A 21,092-nucleotide genomic window follows, 5' to 3' on the forward strand; every position below is an offset into this window, starting at 1 on the left:
CTTTCCCTTCCTCCCTTCACATTCACTCGGCCACAGGCCAGGCCACAGGGAGGTTATAACCGTGTATGATTTAATGTTCAACAATGCATTTCAGTAATGGTTTAAAATTATCATCACATACTATGTTTCTTTGGCCTTTAAATGTTTATATGTTAATGTGCTTTTGTTTAAGATTATATGCAGATCAGACATCTGGTATTGTTGAAAAAAAGCTTGAAATGTTTTTACACTTAATGGACATAAAGAATCATTTGTTTTGCATGTGACTTTCTTAATATATATCTCTAAATATATTCTCAACATAATTCTGTTTACTCACAATGGTCTTCAAACCGTCCCCACAACGGGGTCCTATTTGCTTCCTATTTGCTGTCCCTTGTCACCTCGTCTGCATTGTGATTGGTTGGTCTCCTCTGATTGGTTGCTTTGCAGACAGACTGGTAGACAGAGGCAGTCCATTGCTTGGGGACAGTGGGCAGGTAGGTGGGGTTTTATCTAATTTGTCTCTCGGCATGGAAAAGCTCAGCATGGCATCCGTGTCACCCGACCACCCTTGGCCCGTCTAACACAATGTGCACTAACCCAGGAAAGGTGTGTGTGTCAGTGTGTAAGAGAGAAGAGTTATGTTGGTGGTTTGTGTTTATTTTTAACACTTTGTCTTTGTAATGTTTGTGTGCAGTTTAATTTCCCTGTGTGTCAAAGTCCCTGCTATTTTCTGTGGCTGTCTGTGTATGTGAGCGTATGTGTGTGGGAGTATATGTACTGACACCTGCTTTCATATGGCTGCGCTGTCCAGTGGTGAAGTGCAGATAACTTTGTTTTGCCAACATATATGGGCTCATGATCACAGAACCCACATACACGCATCATCTTCCAATGCTGAGTTCTTGCTTTAGACTTCTACATAAATAAAGCAAGCTATCATTTTAATGGATCTTTCATGGGTGGTGACTTATAAAAAAAAAAAAATTACTGTATTTTCCATACTACATCACATCTGAGTGTAAGGTCTGCTTATAGGCAATATGTACTGGAGGTGAAGAATTAGTCAATGGATGATGTAACCTTTACCCAGACATTTTACCTACATCATTTTTAGACATCAGACCATGTGGTTCTTTCCCTAACTTCCCTAACGTTTCCACAAAGAAGCACAGAATTGTCCTGAATGTCTTTGTATGCTGTTTCATTACAATTTCCCCTCAATGGAACTAAGAGGCTAAAACCTGCTCCAGCATGACAATGCCTCTGTGTTACAAATCAAGCTCGATGAAGGCACGATATGCCAATGTTGGAGTGAAAGAACTTTAGTGTCCTGAACAGAGTCATGACCTTATCCCCACTGAACACCGTTAGAATCTACTGGAACACCTTCTGCACCCAAGGCCTCAACTTCACTCAAACCCAACATCAGTGCCTGAGTACAAATGGCTTACCGAGTACTCAGCGGCTTACCGAGTACTCAGCGGCTTACCGAGTACTCAGCGGCTTACTGAGTACAAATCCCCACAGCCACGCTCCAAAATCTAGTGACAAATCTTTTCTAAGAACAGTGGAGGCTCCTTTAACAGCAAAGAGGATCAACTCCATGTTAATGCCCATGGTTTTAGACTGGGCTCATATGGGTGTGATGGTCAAGTGTCCACATACTTTTTGGCGTACAGCATAGCTGCGTGTATCTCTGCTTGCCTGAGAATGTAGGTCAATCAAATGAATGTCAATCAAATCATGAGCATGGGCATTAAATAATGCTTATTCCATTAACGGCTAAAATGTCACAATATGAACAAATGCTACAATGTTCTTGTTAGTTAATTCGCAGAATTCTTGTGAGACCGAATAAGCCCATGGTTCAACATTTAGTAACACTTTTGTAATCAATGTTATTCTCTTTTTAAGGTTGCATGCAATTCGTAATGTAAGCGTGTGCATTAGGGGCAGTGCTGCATATGTAGCCAAGCTCCCACATTGTACTGTAGTTAAAGATGTTTAAAAAAAATATTAATTTGTACACTGATTCATTTCTGTTCTGTTGTTGTTATTATTATTATTATTATTATTATTATTATTATTATGCACACATTTGATTCTTCGCTAAGAAGTTTCTCTCTAAATTCCGAGTTATTTCCTGTTTTTGTAATGAGATAAAGATATGTTCTCCGAGTGCCAGAAGTTCCTCGCATAAGTTCCTCTCCGTTTTGCTTTTGTGGCAGTTTTGTTTTCGGTCTCATCCTAGCATCAGTGTTACTATACACTTCCCTGCTCTTATCGAGTCCTTGTTTTCTAGACGTACCTCATCAGATCTGCCATCTGCATACCGCATGACCGTTTTGGAGTCGCACAATGACTTGTAACAAACTCATAAGCAAGACAAGCGATGCTTATTCATAACCGTATCGAAGCAGATTTGTGAATCCTTATTATTTGTGTTTTAGATATACAGAACCATTTTGCAGTCATTTTAATGGTTTTTTTTAATGGTAGGTTTTTTCTTTCGGTAAATTGCAACACCTCGTAGAGGAACAAACACAAAAATGCATCTTATAGTATGGAAAATACAAACAATTGTGGCTCTCTTGTATTTTTGGGAGGGCTTTATTGTTGATTGGTTGTTGTGTTTTTTTAAACTGGCAGTCATTGTGATTATTAGTGAGGAACCTGGGTTTCAACACAGTTTCTTAATCTGATCTCTCTGTTCTCCTTTGATCAGGACGAATGAAGCTTGCCACATAGGACGAAGCGAGCGTGCTGAGAAAATGCTTTTCAGTACGCTCTAGCCAGAGTTTATTTTCCACACCGGGGACAGGGACAAACCAAACTGGCAAATCAGGGATATGTACAACATTTCTGTGAGAGACTTGACTTCTTGTTGCTGACTGAAGAATCTGACGTCATCCTACGAGCTCTGCGCTGTCTCCGGGGAACGTGTACACTTCCTGCCTCACGTCTCAGTGTTCGTGGACGTCTATGCACTTTAGAACATGCTGATCTGATTATTCATGGTGTTAATAACCCGGTCAAGTTTAAGACTATCACTTGACTGGAGTTGATCTTTAAATATGTGCTCTGTCTCTTATCTGAGAGAAAAATGCTAGTGTATTCTTTTTTTTTTATTCCACAATGCATCCTTTTTATTCAAAGCCTAAGAACAAAATCAAAGTTCCAAAAACGTGTAGCAGACGCAGTAAGCAATAACCTGAGGCTGAGTTTAGCTGGTCTCCGTTAGTGACAAAGCTCTTATTTAGTATTCTGTATATTTGGTATCCTGAAGGCAGCATATTGAAGTCTTCCTGATTTAAGCATGTATACTTTCAATTTTGTCATCAGCAGAGGATTTTTTTCATGCCATACTGCTGTGAATAGGAATGCTTTGAATTTTCACCCACAGTCAGAACTGCATTTCCACTGGACAAACTCTTTCATCTGAAACAGACAATCGAGAGAAAACAGATACTGCTGACTGTGGGGTTTTGCTAGCTTCGGTCCATTTATAGCATAGCTTTGTATGCATCATTTTTTTTTGTACACTTTTTAATAAATGCCTTAAACATGAACCGTCTACTTTCCTGCTTCTCTTTCCCGACAGTGTTTATGTAGCTTTATAAATTGGCTTCAAATTGACTTGAAGGCCACTGACTCCACATGTCATAGTGCTTTCATGCTAATGTAAGTAATGAAGATTTCTCATCCAGTTTTTAAGTAACAAACACATCCTGAAGTCCTGAATTCAGGATGTCAAGTCAAGTCAATAAAAGCTACTTGAAACCTGAATTCAGGACTTATAAAACCAAAAATTGGAAGAAAGACAGGAAATTTTTCACTTTTTTCCCCCTGAACCTTTCTGCCTGATTTGTTAAATATGAGAGAAACAATATTTCCAATATAATATAAGCCTGATTAGTATTTGATATATAAATACACCTTTCTTGTACTTGGAGATACGGCTCTCTTGTGCTGTATAACCGAAAACCAAAAGTTTGCTAATTTTCCTTTTAATAAAGAGAACAGAGGTTGGTGATGGAAGGACTTGGGATTATAACTGTAACGTAAAAGATTACAGGAATTAACTCGAACCTCTGGTGCTGCTTTCACACCAGGAAGCTAAATAAGCGAATTGTTCAGGCATCATATCTACACGCAGTAACTCTCAGCTCTGGCATTACGTTTCATAATCCATGCTTCTATAACAAGATACCCCATACAATTCATTTTATATTGTGTTTATTCAGAAATCCTTTAACTCCTTTGAATTCAGCAAGTGTGTCTTTTAGTCAAGTCTGCTGACATAATTATTAGACATAATCGTGCAGAAAGCATCGTTAACGTTTGTATAGAAGCTTTTTAATACAAAATATGTATAGTCAAACTGTCACTTTGACATCCAGTATGTACAAAGAAATACAACAGTGCATTTTCCTTTTTTGAAAAATGAAAGCCTGTTTGTAAAATCAGCAATAATAACATGATTTGAAGTGAATCAGTCCTTCTGTGTTCGAGACTGATTCTAAGCGATCATGAGATATTTACAACATGAGATGATCTAAAAAATAAACCTTATAAGATTTCACTCAGGCCTTTAAAGCCTTGTGTTTATAGATATAGGTTGTTTTTTTTACTTAGTTTCTGGTCTTGTATATTCCAGAGCAGTTTAATGAGGTTAATAATTGATTGTTCAGTCTTGAGCACTGCTGTCATCACGCTCTACAGCATGTTTGTTTAGTTAATGATTACACGTGTGTAAGGGTTTTGGGGGAGTTCATAGAGTCGCCTGCAGTTTAGTGATGTTCCTCTCATGCATGCTGTGATGTCTGACGAGCTCGTCCGAGCGAGCAAACTTCTTCTGACAGCTCGGCCAGCGACAGGTAAACGGTTTCTCACCTGAGGCAGAGAAAAGAATGGTGAGGTTCATTTAAAAGCGGATTAGAAATAAATAATAAATCTGAAATCTAAAAATTCTGAACTGGAAAAGTGTGAAGACAAAAAGGGATTACGCACTTGTTTTACCTGTATGAGTCCGAGTGTGAGTCTTGAGGTGGTCAGAGCGCGAGAACTTTCTCTGACATGTCTCGCACTGAAAGGGTTTTACTCCTAAAAAGGGAGAAAATGATAATATGGAGAGCTTGAGAGAGAAAAAGTTATGTCAAGTCAAGAAGCTTTTATTGTCATTTCAACCATATATAGCTGTTGCAGTACACAGTGAAATGAGACCACGTTTCTCCAGGATCCTGGTGCTACATAAAAGCAAAGACAGAGCTAAGGACTTAAGTAAGGTAGTCCTAGATACATAAAGTGCATCTCTGCAACCTGGTGCAAACAGTGCAGGACAAAAGACAGTGGAGACAAAAAATTACATTACAATACACAAAAGACAATAAACAGAAACAGCGCTGACCAGTGGAGATACTGTATGTGCAAAAAAGGTGACGGTATACCAGTTCTGATGCCATGTTAATAATGACATCATGTATTATAGTGGGATTTTTTTTATTAATTCTCCATCAATCCATCTGTCCAATTTTTTTTTTATTTATTTATTTATTTTTTTAAATAATTATCCTACTCAGGGTCACAGGAGTCTATCCCAAGGGACTCAAAAACTGGGAGACACCCTGGACAGGGTGTGAGTTCATCACAAGGCATAATATCACAAACACACACACACACACGCACCCATTTACACTCTACAGACAATTTAGAGATGACATTCTGCGTACAACACATGTCTTTGGACAGGGGGAGGAACCTGGTGCACCTGGAGGAAATCTCTGAAGCACACGGACACCATACAAACACACAGGGGAAAGGACAAAATCTAACCCACAATCCCCCTAGGTTCAAGGCTACATACTAACACGCTAACAACTTGGCCGGTGTGTCTGCTGTCCTTGACTTTATTGTCTAATAATGTCTAATAATAATAAATTCCCAAATATCTTGACAGCAAAGGCAATTAAAACTGGTTACATGGTTTGTATACTCATTAGTGTGTTCATTTGTTTTTGTTTTTTCTTGGCATGCAACTAAAATAGGAAATGAATTTATTTTTCCTTAATTAAAAAATATTAATTTATTTTTAATTGTTTCTACTTGTTTCACCACACAATAATCATGTAATGTATATAAATGTATATATTAATATACTAATTTATGAAAAATAAATAATAATTTATAAAAAATAATTTATGAAGCCCTGCGTTTCAGATTGAGCACAGTCAACCTACAAACTGACTTTTCTCTTGTTCTGGTTTAGTCTCAGGTTTAGTCTCGGTTGTCATAAAGTCTCTATAGAACTGGGATCAACATATGCAGAAATGCATTTTGGCTGATAAAAATGTTCTTAAATTACAACACCTGGAAAAATTAATAAATAATCGCTATTTTTATAAAGTGCATAGTGATCCATAGCATTAGATCAGACACTAACAGCATTTTAGCGTAATCTGCCCTTTATGGTCTTCAGTTAGACAGCAATTACTAATGTGGGTTCAGTCAAGATTGTTCATTAGTTTTAGCCCCAAAATGAATCTGATGATGAAATGATGATAAGAAAAACATGAGAAATATCAGACCTTTTTTATATTATATGCAATCTGTGAGGATCAGCAAACAGTTAACGCATGTAAGTGTCTACATTGTGATGATCTGAGAACTATATTCTTAGATCTACACAATGTATAATAAACCCCTGAAGATATGGTGGTGAAAGGGAAAATGAGTATATAGGGAAAATGATACAAAAGTGTGAGTAGGGAGAGGGCCGGCGTCTGACCTGTGTGTCTGCGCTGGTGTCTCTTAAGCTGGTCTGATCTGGAGAATCTGCGGCCACAGTCTGTGAAGTCGCACTGATACGGTTTCTCTCCTGAACACACAAATAATAACAGGAATCATTACAACACAAAATATTCTAACTGCCTTTGGGTTTAGCACATAGCTTCCACATGGTAGCAGCACTGTAGCTGACATGGATACCACAAACATCCCACACCAGGTTTAGCTAGCTAGATGGAAAGTTAATGGTTATTCCTCAGAATGTCAAAAAAAAGTTCTATATCAAAATCTAGATAGCATTTGCTATCTTTACAATGCAAGTTAAAACTAGCTAGATAGCGGATATTAGCTAGAAAATGTACCCAATGAAATGTATCTTGTTAACATTAGACTGTATATCTAAACAAATCTAAGCTAGCATTTGGTAGACCCAAATAAAGCTAGTTATCAGAACTTACCCAAGAACTTTAGGTAATTTACATTAAACAATATATCCAAACAAAGTTAGCTAGCTGGGCTTAGCTAGAAAGCGTTCCCACGATTATTAGCTAACTAATATCAGACAATATACTGTACACAAACAAGGCTAGCTAGCTAGAACATACCCAAGAAAGATATTTAGTTAATGTTAAGCAACATACCCAAACAAAACTAAGTAAGCTAGCTGGCATTTTCTAGAGAACATACCAAAGAAAATTAACTAACTATATACAACTAACAATATATTTAAATGAGGCTAGCTAGCTAGATGACATTAGCTAAAGAAGATCTGGCAATATATTAGGTAGATAATGTACTCAAGAAAGTTAGTTCAAATAAAATTAAGCTAGTTAGCTTGCTGGAACTAGCTAAAGAACATACCCAAGAAACTTAGTTCAAATAAAATTAAGCTAGCTAGCTAGCTGGCACTAGCTAGATAATATACCCAGGAAGGTTATTTAGACATTAGAGAATATATCTAAACAAAACAAAGCTAGCTAGCTGCCATTAGAGAAAATATTTAAGAGCATTAGCTAACTAATTTCACATAATATATCCAAACAAAGCTAGCTAGCTAGCTGAGATTAAAGATTAGCAAATGTCCAAAATCTTGCTAGCTAGTGAAGGGATGGTCATACAGTTACTGAGCCATGAGGAATTTATTTGAGAAATCTACACATTTAAAAGCAGGGGTTTAATGCATTTTCCAATAAGTAGAAGTTTACATCTTGTGATTAATGCTTAGTGCTACTAGTTAGTACAAGCGAAGAGCACACACACACACACACACACACACACACACACACACATGCACTAGCAGTGACTCTAAATAATTGGGTGAGAAACAGTACAGTTATGTCACCATGGTTACAACAGCAGTTCTAGTTCCCGAGTGACCCCTCAGGATATGTGTGTGTGTGTGTGTGTGTGTGTGTGTGTGTGTGTGTGTGTGTGTGTGTGTGTGTGTGTGTGTGTGTGTGTGCAAAAACATCTGCTATATTCACACTGCATGATTAGGAAACTCTTGCTGTCTGATTCATCGAGTCATGAGCAATTCTGAGAAACTGAATTCTGACTCAAGGATTATATTTTTAGCTTTGCCAGCATCTTTTATGGATTTGTGTTAGAACAAGGAACTGTTTGGATAAACATTTCAAAAAATGAATTACCACTCACTTTAAGAATGTGCACGTTATTTCTCCTGAGATTTGAGAAAGCATTTAAAAAAAAAACACAGTATATTACTGGAATTGAGTAATCCTTAAAGTTAGTCACTTAAGCACATCCTATAAACTTCTTATTTATTTTTTTTTTTCAGATTTGATTTGCTGTTTAAATGACACACAGTGCTGTGGATCATTGTGTTTGATTTATTGTGACATCATGCTCTGTATTTCCAAAGTAAATTATGGATATATGGATATGGACATGATTTCCTTTTTTTCAATTTTACAATAGTGAAGAAGAGTTGGTCACATATACAGAATATTAAAGCACGGTAAAATTCAGATTTGTAGAGTCAGCCATGATCGCCATGATCGCTTCTCTGCCTTTTGGCTAAGTTTGCTTTATGTACTTTAGTTTGGCTTTGAGAAGGTGAAAGATATGGTTTTGTGCAGTGGTGTTGCAAGGGTGTCTTTTGAAGACTGAAAACATTTTACACAACAAATAAAGTAAAAGGCTTAAAAAGGTTTAAAACTTGTATGTCTCGAGCTGTTAAACAGAACAGTACCTATTCCGGTCAGCAGGTGGCACTTTTTTTAGTATACGGCCATTGGACAGTTTATTCATTCATTTAATGGAAGAATTGTTGAGGTAATAATAATGCAACTGTTGGTGAGTCATAGTATAGGGGGCTAAGATGATCCAGGGATGCTGTATCATGTCTGACCACAAGCTTCTATGTTATGATAAAGCTCCCCTGTAGCAGAACGAGTTACGGGCCTTGCTCAAGGGCCCAGCAGTGGCAGCTTGGAGGTGCTGAGGCTTGAACTGCATTATGGTCCAGGCATAGAATATAAATAAGCTCTGTATGTAGTTAATAAGCCATTTAGAACATCAGCAACCCATCTGGTTATCTTGCGTTATCATCATGTGTGGACGTCACTGTCTCTTACCTGTGTGTTTCCTTCCGTGCATCTGCAGGTGTGAGAGTTTAAAGTATCTCTTGCTGCAGCCAGGGTACGAGCACATGAACGGGCGTTTCTCACTGGGCTCGGTTCTCACGACGGAGGGGGTGATGCTCGGTACTCGCCTCACGTCCTGCTTTAGGCAGAAGTGTCAGGCCATGGGTTAACACACTAACACACTAACAAACTTGCTGTGTGTAACAAACATCTGTCATCAGCAATCAAAGCTTCTTAAGATATACTAGTTTTTTGAAAGCAGTAATATCTGTGAGACACTTGTAGAAGAATAGATCAGTTCTGTGGATTCTGTGGAGTTCATTTTAAGATTCATTCATTCATTCATTTTCCTCGGGTCACCGGGAGTCTGTGCCTATCTCAGGCGTCATCGGGCATCAAGGCAGGATACACCCTGGATGGAGTGCCAACCCATCGCAGGGCACATTTTAAGATTTGATTTATTTATTTATTTTTAAACTGACCCATCTCACTTCACCATCCCATATACACAAATCTCCAACTTCAACCAGTTAGCATGCTAGCTAGAGTTCTCATTAGCAAGGCTGTCATGACATCACTTTTAATCGCACATGAACTGAGCTGCTGGAAATTCGAGTTGCAACTCTATAGTCATGCAGCGTTTTCTCGTAATGATTTAAGAAACTGTGAAGGGGCATTGGAGGGGTGTCTATAAACCGATTGATGAGAGAACAAATAAACATTTAAAGACAGGAAGTGAAGTTTACAAAAAGAAAAATTTCCAAATACATTTTACTAAGACAAAGCAATGTAAGAAATTAAAAATATTGACTATTGTGCCTTTAAAAAGTGTATCTGTGATCTGAATAGCTTTCTAACAAGCCTTTAAATTCAGGAAGAAAAAAAACCAGAGATAAAGTATATTTAAACAAAATTGAAAGGACAGTGTACATGGTGTCCAACCTCTGTCTAAAAGACTGCGTCAGAGACAATTTAGGTGTGAAAATGCTGAGAGACAGAGAGACAAAGTAAGAAGAAGGTTTAAAAAGCCAAAAACATCAATGTTAGGAGACTTTTTTCCAGAAAAATGGTTAAGTATGGAAATGTAGCCAGAGAAAGCAGTATCTCACTGCACTGTTAAGGCTGTTTGGATCCCGTTAATACTTTTTGTCCCCTCCAAGACAGAGGCACTGATCCAGAAAACGTCACATTACAGGTCAGGCCTGACTAATCAAACAAGCATCCACCTGGTCTTGGCCTCACTATCTCTGCTACAGCTGGCGTGTATGGGGAAGGTGGGGGTTATTTGTGGGGCGAGTGTGTGACCTTTAGTTGAACCTGTTTAACAGTGGGTGTGAGGATGTATATTTATGTGCACCCACCTGAATTCCTCGGAAGACGCCATGTGTGTGTATGTGGTACTGAGCGCTGTACATCACGGGGGCAACAGCTGCCTGGGGCTCGCTCTCAAAGCCTGTAGTTGGACTGCGACACATCAGCAGAGGAGACACAGAAGGGTGCAAGTTTACTAATCATGACTAAACTTCTTTATCAAACCCACAGGACGGGGTGTCAGAAGTCAAAAGTCGGAATGGCAGATATACTTCACTGATATTTGGCAGACCTTACGACACATCTTAAAACTATACTATGAGTTTGTTATATATTTTATAATTCCATCTGAAGCAGAGAAGCTGAGAATATCTGGAAAACAAATGCATTTCCACAACGCACTAATCGTAGGTAATGTATCCTAATAGTGTTTGTAAGAATATTTTTTTTTATATGTATATTTTTTCTTTCTTTCTTTCTTTTTCACAGAGCCAAAGGCTGCCGCTTGCTCTACCCACTCGTCTCGTATGGTCTTCGTGTCAGTATTAGTTTGGTCCTAATATAATTTTTTTTTTGTTTAAAATATATTTTCTCAGCCACATGTTAAAATAGGTATGTATCTCTATTTTTGGAGCATTAAATATTATTGAAGTATCATCATTTTTATCTAATGTCTCTTATCAACCCTATTAGCAGGTTTCAGCTACTGACAGAGATTATAAAAAGCAAAAAATCTGAATAATGACTGAAGTGAACACTATATAATCTTGTATGAAAAGTGTGAATGTGCACAGCACTGATAGAGTTCAGGGTCGGCATGTGCGGGTAGCACCTGATGAACTGCTAAGGCTCTATAAAGCCTTCTTTGTCCTCTTAGCTTAACATCTCAGGCTACGCTATCACCTAACACTAAGCCAGTATTCCCTCAGGCTATCTATCCATCTTTTAGTGCAGACAAACACCTCAGTGCTCATGGCAAAGAAGAGGGAGTGGGGACATGGTGAATATCTGTATGAGCATAAATATTCTGCCATGCATCACACACTTATACACACACACACTGTGCTGTAGTCACACCCCAAACCCACCCTCGCCCATCACACCGCATTCCATGTCAAGATACTTTATCTTCTCTGAACTGGTTGACTGAGCAAAAGCATGACCCTTTTCTGTCTCCACCTCCCGTTCACTAGTGCAAGTTAAGCATTGATTTCATTTTGTTTTTATAGAAGTAAAGCCGGATGGCAGCTCCTCTAAAACACGCACTAAATCACACCCCATTTTAATCTGGGACACTGGACAGTGGAAATCCAAGCCTTTCCAGACATTCTTCACTCTCTGTACTCTGACCCAAATCTTATTGCTTCCCCTTTCAACACACACATGTAGCCAGACCCACTATCTTTGCGTTCCATGTGTCTGTCTCTCCTTTGTTTCTTTTCCGTGTCCACGGTCAAGGTCAGTGTTCTATAACTGAAACCTCTCACAGGAAGTGTCTCCCACAACAACAGACTAAAAAGAGAGCAAACAGAATGAGCCTGTGCTCTCAGGAAGGGAGGAAGCGCAAGACTTCCAGACTTCATAGAGTTTTTTTTATTGAGTTTGCTTTATCTTAGGAGTAAGGAAGAAATGTTAATCTACGTTTGCTAACACAAAATGACTACAGTTTATATAGTGGATTGATTTGAATTACGTTTGCTACTGCTGCTTAACATGCAAGGCTTTTCAGATGGCACTGTAGCTGAATTCTGACAACCAAAAAAAGAAGAAAAATTTCATTTTGGTCTGATGTACAGTAACAAAATGTATTGTAACGATGGCTCATACAATATCACTACACTCATTCTGATATAATATTGTACACAGGAACCTCACAGGAACATTTAGATGGGTGTTTTCTGTGAGGGGATGTTTTTAGAAGGAGTCTCCAGTTTCAGTATTTGTTTAACAGTTTTTCTTTGTTGATTTTTTCGTTGTTGTTACCTTTAAGAGAGAGAACATATTAGCGTAGATGTTCCATAACATTACATGTAGCTATAATGGGAGAAATGTATCACTTTCATTTTTACATGGTGTTGGCAAATTGCTGTGGTATAAGAAATTATGTATATTCAAAATGATGTTCGAATATAATTTTATTCCTCACCTACAAAAGAGTTTCCCATCCCAATGCCAAGCTTTTCTTAAAACCTGAGTTCAGTACCTTTTCCTGAGAGTCATCTGTTTCATCCCTAGCACAAGCTTATATGAAAAGTCATGAATGAATAAAGCTGAGCCAGCAGGTCATAACTGCATTCATATCAAACTGGACTGGAACGCTTCATCTTAGTTGACTTCCTTCTAATTCAGCCTGTTGCTTTAAACAGCGCTCTTTTCAGTACTATGTGAATCCGTGCAGCTGAGTGCTGATATGAAAGTGAGTCCGGCTCTTTGATGATAACCCAGAGTAGAGGCTATCTTCTGATAGAGTAACTCATCTCAAGCCAGGACAGAGGGATTGAAGATCCCACTTTTATACTCATTGCAACACTTCTTGCATAAACAAAGCCTCTGGCTTACAGTTTAAGGGGGAAATTTTTGGTGGAGTTAAAAAAAAAATTAAAGAAAGAAAAATACATACTATGAACAATAGTGTAAAGTGATCTGAGTAATGTTGTACCTCTTGATGCTGGAGGCCAGACTGTTTACCGGGTTCCAGGTCACACATTCAGTCATTTGGTACAGATTATCACTGCCAGATAAGAAATAAAGACCACAGTGTTAAAACAAAGAGGAAGACTGGTAGGTGATCTGAAGTGTGGGGTTTCAAATCCCGGAACTGTCGAGTCATAAACAAGAACCGAGTCATAAACAAGAAAACAATTCCTAGCTTTAAACATGAATCAAAATCTGACTCCATTTTAAGTTTAAAATATGCCAGGTCATTCAGCTATATGATAATTATCAACACAACAGGCAATTTGCCTGAGATTACAATTTTAAATTCATTAATGAATAATATGTCAATTTCTTATCCATTTATAGTTACACTTAATGCTCTGGAATGAACACAAGACACATTAGCGCTTGTTACTTCATTACATTATAGCAGCCTTACACAGTCATTATTAAATAAAAAAAAAAGCCAGAAAGTCCTCTAACTTTGAAGACAGACCTGAAAAACTTTCTGACTGTTCAGACAAAGTTCTGACAACTGAGACATATAATAAAAGTTTCATTAAAGAAAACATATCAGTGATTATAATAAAGCATTGTTTTTTTACATCAATTTATTACTAGGTTTAGAGTACATATAGTGTCCATAGATTATTAAATTACACCTGCCAATAAAACTTTTAGCTTTTATTTAGCTACTGAACAGCCTGCTAGTTTAAATAGATCACCATATATATTGCTGTAGATTCTTAAATATGAATCATAACCAACTTTCCACTGAAAACCTGATGCTCTGACTGATATCAGACAAGACTCTTGTTACTTCTTGGACCTAAAATGTAATCTAAAAGGACAGTAGTTAATATATTCCAATAGTTAGCTAGCTAGTAACACATTATTTTAGATATTGTTTTTTTTTAGTATTTATTTATTGCTTAAATATTTAAGTAGAAATTTATGTAAATATTAATTACAGTAATACGCTTTTTTTCAATGACGGAAGTAATAATTTTTTAGCAAGTTTCTCAGTTCTCTTTGAACACTGCATGATAGCAAAAAGATATCATGATTCACCCAAAGAACTAGTATTCTGAAACTATTACTTATTTTTTTTAAGTTCCATTTTAAAGGTATCTACTGTGTTGTATCCGCTATTTTGTTGCATGTATGTTGAATGTTCTTGTACTGATCTACTGATCATAATCTGCTATGTGCTTCCACACCAGATTAACATCCTCAGGAGCAGTGAAGCGCTCTCACTCTCATACACTCTCATATCTGATCAATGACAGCAGAACTGCGGAGGTCTGGAGAGTCAGCGTGCCTGGTACAGTGTTGTAATCATGTAACGTCATGACAGTGCTGACAGCAGGGAGGCAATGAGAGGGAAAGAGGCTGAATTAACCAACATGAACCGCTTAGTCTATGCTCAAGTAGCTAATGAATATGTTAGAGAAGCTAAAGTTGAAGAGCGTGAGCAAACGGCTGTAATGTTTCACTTTTACCGTAAACCAAAACAACAACTGTCGGAATCTAATCCAAGCGTGGATCCGAGCAGCATAACAGAGCCACAGTTTTCTTTCCATTAACTTTTCATGCTTCTGTATATTCTACAAGATACAATCCAAGCTTTAAACTGAGTAGTTATAGTTTCAGGGGTTTGTTCAAGTTCACTCAAAATATCGTATTTTCATCATTCACTGTTTTGTACTCACAGATTAAAAATGTAGAGCAAACCTTGAATGCCGCATGTTATTGTAATTTTCACACCCTTATCTGTGAAGTTGCTTTTTTTTTACAGAAACTAATGAATTGCTATATTTAAACTGCTGTGTTATTAACCCCTGGCCTTGATGTTAAATACTAGAAATGCTCTTTCCAACTGTAACAGTCAGCAGTAATAGTGATGATTCTGATGTTAGTGATAATTGTGTTTCTATCATACTGAATTGATATGTTCTACATTTACGTACTTGTGGGGATGAGTAAAGGTTGAAATGCTTTCAGGGGAATTGGCTGAACACGCAGCAGTATTACAGGAAGGCGAGGAGCCAACATCAATCTTATCAACGCTAGTTCTGATATTTTGCCTTCTCCACAATCTCCCTTTTCTCCAAACAGCATGTGAACACTATTCAAAGAATGTACTCTCATCTCTGAGCTTCTGGTGGTAAATGATCTCACCTTGTTTTGCATAAGTATTCACCCCTTTGAACTGTTCCACATTTCTGTTAGAACCGGCAACTGAAATTGACTTAATTTGGTTTATGTTATTGGACTAAATGGTGTACGTTCAAAGTTTGGGAATTTTGTTGTTAGTTTACATTTAATTCTATTTCAATTATTGGCTGTAACACTAAACAATTCTGAAATGTTCAAGGAGATAAATACTTATTCAGGACTTTATTGTACCAGTTTGTCCTCTTATTTGTTGTCCTGCCATAACAATAAGTCCTCTCTCATGTGCCATGTCCCCTATATGCATCATATCCCTTTCTAGGCCTCCGCATCTGTCCTCAGACTTTGATTTACCCCAGTACTTAGCTCTCTGGGGATGGCCAAGCAGGGAAAGGGAATTTAGAGGAAACTGACTGTAGATCACATTGAGTGTATTTTGGCCTGCTGAGGACTGCTGTGTAGCTTCTAACCTTTACACAGACTGCATGGCTCTCCAAAGGCTTACACTGGATTTCAGTCACACAGTGGAAGAATCTTCCATCAGCACAGGAAATGCTGTCAGATTAGTTAAAGGAGTGAAATTGCTTTAAATGCAACTCAAAGTAAACAGGAGGTGGAAAAAACAGGCTGCTGTACCTGTTGTAGCCATTTCGTAGAAGTAGAGTCTGGCTGTCGCTGGGGGCGTGGCAACCATATACAGGGGGCGGGGCCAAGTACTGCTGCTCATCTACAAAAAAGAAAAGAATAAAAATTTAAATAAAAAAAAAAGATTTTTTAAAATAATTTCATATGTACCATTCCTCTTTGTGATACAAATAGCAGTAATATCCATTACGTTAATTGTATTAACTTCATTACTCCCAGTTTACCCGAACAACTTCAGGTCACTTTGTTCACTTTTGCAATGAAACACAAGCTAACGACTAATATGTGTATCTGTTTTTTTGCATTTGCCCACACATAGTTTGCATCTCACCAAAAGAAAGTATAATTTACAGTTACATACAAAATTAATTGTCTTAACTGCAAAGGGGAAGCCATCTTAGACAACCAGGATTATTTCTTTAAGAGTAATTAGTTGTTTGTTTGTTTGTTTTTTCACTTTTAGCTGTACAGTATATTCGTTCCTCTTTTATTAAAAGTTTTAAAGCTGGGATTTTCCTGGAGAAAAGCTATGAAGATTATAATCTAGTTCCCCTTTGACTTTAAATGCTTTGGTATGGTTTTTGTCTGAAGCATTCAAATTACTAACACAGATTTTGAGTGACGTTAGATCCTTGGAGGAATTCGAAAAAGTCAAACTTTTGATTTTGACTTCAGATATCCAAAGTCTGTCATGGATAAATTTAGTATACACTGAAAGTTGTGTCAGTTTAGTATTCTAAAAAGCTCTCGTACTTTCAAGATCCCCTACTTGTATTGTCCGGTTTATGCTATACAGAAGAACTAACAAATTGTTCTTCAGGGAGTAGAATATAGAAATGTGGCCTTTTCTTCACTCCAGTTATCCAAACAGGCCTTGTGCTCTCCAAACCCATAAAGCATAAGAAGGAAAAGAGGATTAGGTCCTTTAAATTTACCAGAACTGAAAGGAAAAAATAAAAAATGGGTCCCCTGGCAAGATAATAAGTTCCTCTAGCCTTTAGTACAATCTGCTCCAGTTTCTCCACTGAGGAGGAGGACTGATCATCTACAGTATGTACTCTAAAAGATGATGCCTATCAGAGTGAATTTGTTTCGCTACCTTGTTTTTAAAATTCTGTGCTAATGATTAGCATGGTCTTGACTGCCTGGCTCTATAACTGGAACGTATTCAGATTCATTTGTAAGTTACTGTGTGTGTGTTTGTCTGGCTGTGTGTTTTGGTGTGTGTTTGTGTTTGTATATATATATATATATGGGTGTGTGGGTTTGGGTTTGTTAGGGTTTGGGTGGTTGTGTGTGGGGAGGAGATGGTGTGTGTGGGTGAGTGTGTGAGTGTGTGAGTGTGTGTTATAGTCCTTAGCTTTGTGTTTTATCTGGCACCACGTTCCTGGAGAAACATTGTTTAATTTGATTTTTATTGTTTAATGACAATAAAACCTTCTTGTCTTCACTTGACTTGTACTGTATGTGGGTGTGTTTGGGTATATGGATGTGTGTGGTTGTAAGCTGGTATGTATGTGGTTTTGTGTGTGTGTGTGTGTGTGTGTGTGTGTGTGTCAGGTGTCCTTACCCATGGTGGACTGTGACAAAGCATCCTCGTGTTTAAATGGGAGAGAACAGGGAAAGGGTGGTGAGTGGTGAACTGGAGTGTGGGGAAAACTTAGCGCTCCATCCACATCTGCTGTATAAGAACAAGTGAGAGAAAAAGTTAGCCATATAAACTGTGTTCTTGTGTTACATTTCTAAAGCTTTACAGAAACAAATGGACCAGTTGGAAAATAATTGACTACGGGGTCATGTGATTTCTCAGTAAATCTCCCAGTACTTTCCAATGTGTTTTTTATTTGCTCATATAAAAGAATCATTAGTTGTTCATGCAGCTTGTCAAGTTACAAAGAAACCACAAAACCTGCTATCCTGAAGATTTTGCCATGTCACGAATATCAAACTGCATGAAACTGGACACTCCTTCCAATGTTTGAACATCTCATCACAGAGAACATGTTTCATGAATACCATATGAACAATAATGCATTTGTTCTAGCAGGCTCTTATAGTCTAATAGGAGCATCAACACCAATTAACACCAATTGTTTTTTAAGTTTGAAGCTTCTTTCATTTTGAACTAATGAACTAAAGTCTAATGTTGGCAGTAACTTGGTTTTAAAATCTGTATGTCTAATTTATTATACACTTTGGTCAGAAGACATCAGTCGACTCAGTTAATGTCATTTTCTAAAAAAAAAAAATAAAAGTTCATAAAATAGAAAAATTAGTCTGTATTACAAATTATTGGTTAATGCACAGACGCATGTTTTACACACAATACAAGATTCTAAAGATGTGGGAATGTGGAACCATCAATAAGTCCTTGGTATAAAGGAAGATAAACTATTTTATACCACAGTGCTGCTGAATAATTGAACCTGCTTGTTCATATACAATTAGTATTTTAGGTGTTAGTAGTAACTAACACCAAAGAAAAGAAGAAGATTATTTATATTAAGATGTTACTCCAAAGTTTGTAACTGTGCTGAGAGAGGGAGAGAGAGAGAGAGAGAGAGAGAGAGAGAGAGAGAGAGAGAGAAGCTGATGAAGATAATTGTTTATAGCTCTTAAATTGAAAGTGCCAACCTGCTCCAGTCATTCAACAGCATTAAAAGTAATTAAGCAATGTTATTTTTTTATTTAAAGAAAAAAGAAATCACTGTGGGGTTTGGAGCTTGCTATTAGAGGAGACTCTAATTCTCCTCATCATTGCAAAACTCATCATTGTCATAGCTACTATTCCAGAGATAAATACTACAGACTCCATGACACATTCATATACCATCCACAGAGTAGTTTTTAACTACATTTATAAATCACACATGAAACAGAAAGCATTAACATTCCCTAGGGGGTTTAATCCTGACATCTCAGTCTGCATATTAATCGCTGTGATCAGTGACAGAATTTACTATATGTGTGACCTTGTGACATGAAGGAAGAATATCGTGAAAAAAAAGATATAGAGACATGAGAGCGCAGGAATGTATGGTTTGTAATACTTGGCTCTTTTCAGAAGATTCTGTCCTAGCCTGTGATTAAAGGTCAGTGAAAGTTCACAGTGAAATCATTGAGAGATTTAAACACACTCTTAGCCTCTTAGCCAACAAGTTTATAACACTGTAATGCTTTGGGGAAACTAGGAAACATCTATCACTGTTGTTATTCTTAAAGAATCTGGATCTCACTGTTTCAAATAATGTTTTCAGAAAAAAATTTCAGAAATAATCAACCTTCCTCCATGCTACTTAACAGTCCATCTGGGTTCATATGATGTAAGCAAAATAATTTTTTGTTAACAGTAAATGTCATCAGCGTTCGAAGCTATAATATTAAGTATTGACTGTAGTATTTGAAATAGTACAGGTTTAAAAAAGACATAAACTTGTGAAGAATTATAACATCCAGAAATCCAGAAGACAGTGACATTAAACTAGTAAACTATATTATTATGCATGCCATTTTCGAGTAATATGATTAGTTCCTTTATATTTATTTATCTTATCTGTAGGATTAACAATATCAACTCCTCAACAATTTGCTTGGCATTTATACTGACTCAGTAGTGAATGCTGATACTGCTATCCACTACTGACACACAAGCATGCTCTGTATCCTGTTGGAGGTCTGCACTAGCTTTCTGAAGGAGCTGGCATACATTTCCTCTATGGCAAAAAGTACACGTGCGGATAAATGAAGCTCACTTACACTGACTCCTTGAGATTGGAGGATTTTCTGCACAACCGCTCAGATATGGGGTGCTGCTGAACCCCCTGTTCTGTCCTGACGATGGATCAGTAAATGCGCCGTACCTGCAACCTCCGGTAAACTGACCTGAAAAGTGCACAGTGAAGGCACCGAGGGTGCAGTGAGGGTCATCATGGGTCTCCACTGAACCCCAGCCAGGCTCCTGCTTGATGAACGAGTGTGAGGGAAGAGTTCCATATGGAGAGCCAGGGTGGAAGTCGACGATTGGACCCCATTGAGGAGCTCCGCTGTTGGGCCCTGGAAGATGTGGTAGAGTGGGTACCGCGGGCATGAGGGGAGTCAGATCTCGCACGTCCGATCCCATCAGCCCACACGATTTGATGAGAATTTAGTACAACTGACTCAAGTGAAAACACCAATGAGCAAAATTTTCGCCTATAACCTGTCAGAAATCTTTCTAAATGATGTTGTAAATGCTTCCTCTAATGGCAAAAATCACAAAAATGTTTTCCTACAAACAAGTTTGAAGATCTGCCCAAGTCCACAGAGATACCCTATAACTCAAACTCCGACATAGTGAGCGCTTCAGAGTGTTGATTCTTCTTGATCTGGTTCTTCATGAAATGGAAAAGGGTTCGAGGAGGTACAAGGAGTGAGAGTGGGTGAGATAGGAGTCTCCACGATCTTTTCTAACAGTGTCTGGAGCTTGTCCCTGTGAGTCGGATGTAAAACAACCCTGAAGGAGGAGGAGTTAAGGGAGAAATGATGAGCACTTCATTAGATTTAGTCATTCCTCTGGACAGCACTTTCTGTGACCTGACTAATGTCATGATTAATGTGTCTGTGGGGGTGAGAGGTGTGGTTTATTACTAGTAGCTTATAAAATAAATAAAATAGTGTTTATTAGGATTGTAAGTCTTGTATGACAGGTAATTAGTAATATTAATAGTGAGTAGTAGCAGGATCTCTATATACCCTTAAGTGTTATCTTTAAAGCTGTATTAATGTAAAATGATATAAATTTGAAGCCTGTAAATCTACGATGGTCCCTAAAGGCTTTATTGCTGTTCTTGAACTCTTGAAACATCTCTAACAGGAATACAAGCCAATAATGAAAGTAATATCAACAGTGGAGGAAAAAGAGCGATTGGACGTTATACACTGAATCTGTGA

At 37.7% G+C, this 21,092-nt stretch overlaps 2 protein-coding genes across 14 annotated transcripts in view; one reads left to right on the forward strand and one right to left on the reverse strand.

Moving 5' to 3' along the window:
* The window catches only part of kifc3 (kinesin family member C3), a 41,261-nt gene extending 37,707 nt beyond the window's left edge, over positions 1-3,554 (forward strand). For 5 of the 6 annotated variants that reach the window (XM_060877526.1, XM_060877523.1, XM_060877522.1 and 2 more), the window contains 2 exons: positions 433-479; positions 2,711-3,554. In XM_060877526.1, coding sequence (XP_060733509.1) covers positions 433-479; positions 2,711-2,719 — 56 coding nt within the window. In that variant the 3' untranslated portion in view covers positions 2,720-3,554. The remainder of the gene's footprint in view (positions 1-432; positions 480-2,710) is intronic. The other variant, XM_060877524.1, reaches the window with a different exon arrangement.
* Positions 3,555-4,321: 767 nt separating this feature from the next.
* Positions 4,322-20,670, reverse strand: wt1b (WT1 transcription factor b). Of its 8 annotated transcripts, none has more exons than XM_060877508.1 (9): positions 19,920-20,670; positions 17,734-17,844; positions 16,155-16,245; positions 13,345-13,416; positions 10,736-10,838; positions 9,366-9,513; positions 6,770-6,859; positions 5,005-5,088; positions 4,322-4,878 (listed from the first exon to the last, which is right to left on the reverse strand). In XM_060877508.1, the coding sequence occupies exons 1-9, from the start codon at positions 20,281-20,283 to the stop codon at positions 4,757-4,759; spliced, it is 1,185 nt and encodes a 394-aa protein (XP_060733491.1). In that variant the 5' UTR covers positions 20,284-20,670; the 3' UTR covers positions 4,322-4,756. The 8 variants fall into 8 exon arrangements, with proteins under 8 accessions (XP_060733491.1, XP_060733489.1, XP_060733493.1 ...); XM_060877506.1 differs by having other exon boundaries at positions 4,996-5,088; positions 19,920-20,668; XM_060877510.1 differs by having other exon boundaries at positions 4,996-5,088; positions 20,046-20,665.
* Positions 20,671-21,092: the final 422 nt, after the last annotated feature.

This window comes from Tachysurus vachellii, chromosome 9 (assembly GCF_030014155.1).
Source record: "Tachysurus vachellii isolate PV-2020 chromosome 9, HZAU_Pvac_v1, whole genome shotgun sequence".
NCBI lineage: Eukaryota > Metazoa > Chordata > Actinopteri > Siluriformes > Bagridae > Tachysurus > Tachysurus vachellii.

Coding starts and splice junctions, on each gene's coding strand:
- wt1b (XM_060877506.1), bottom strand. CDS start 20,283: ATGGGATCGGACGTGCGAGATCTGACTCCCCTCATGCCCGCGGTACCC. Junction 9,514..10,735: donor GCGTCTTCCGAGGAATTCAG/GTGGGTGCACAT, acceptor TTCTGCCTAAAG/CAGGACGTGAGGCGAGTACC. Junction 5,089..6,769: donor ACACCAGCGCAGACACACAG/GTCAGACGCCGG, acceptor CTCCCTTTTTAG/GAGTAAAACCCTTTCAGTGC.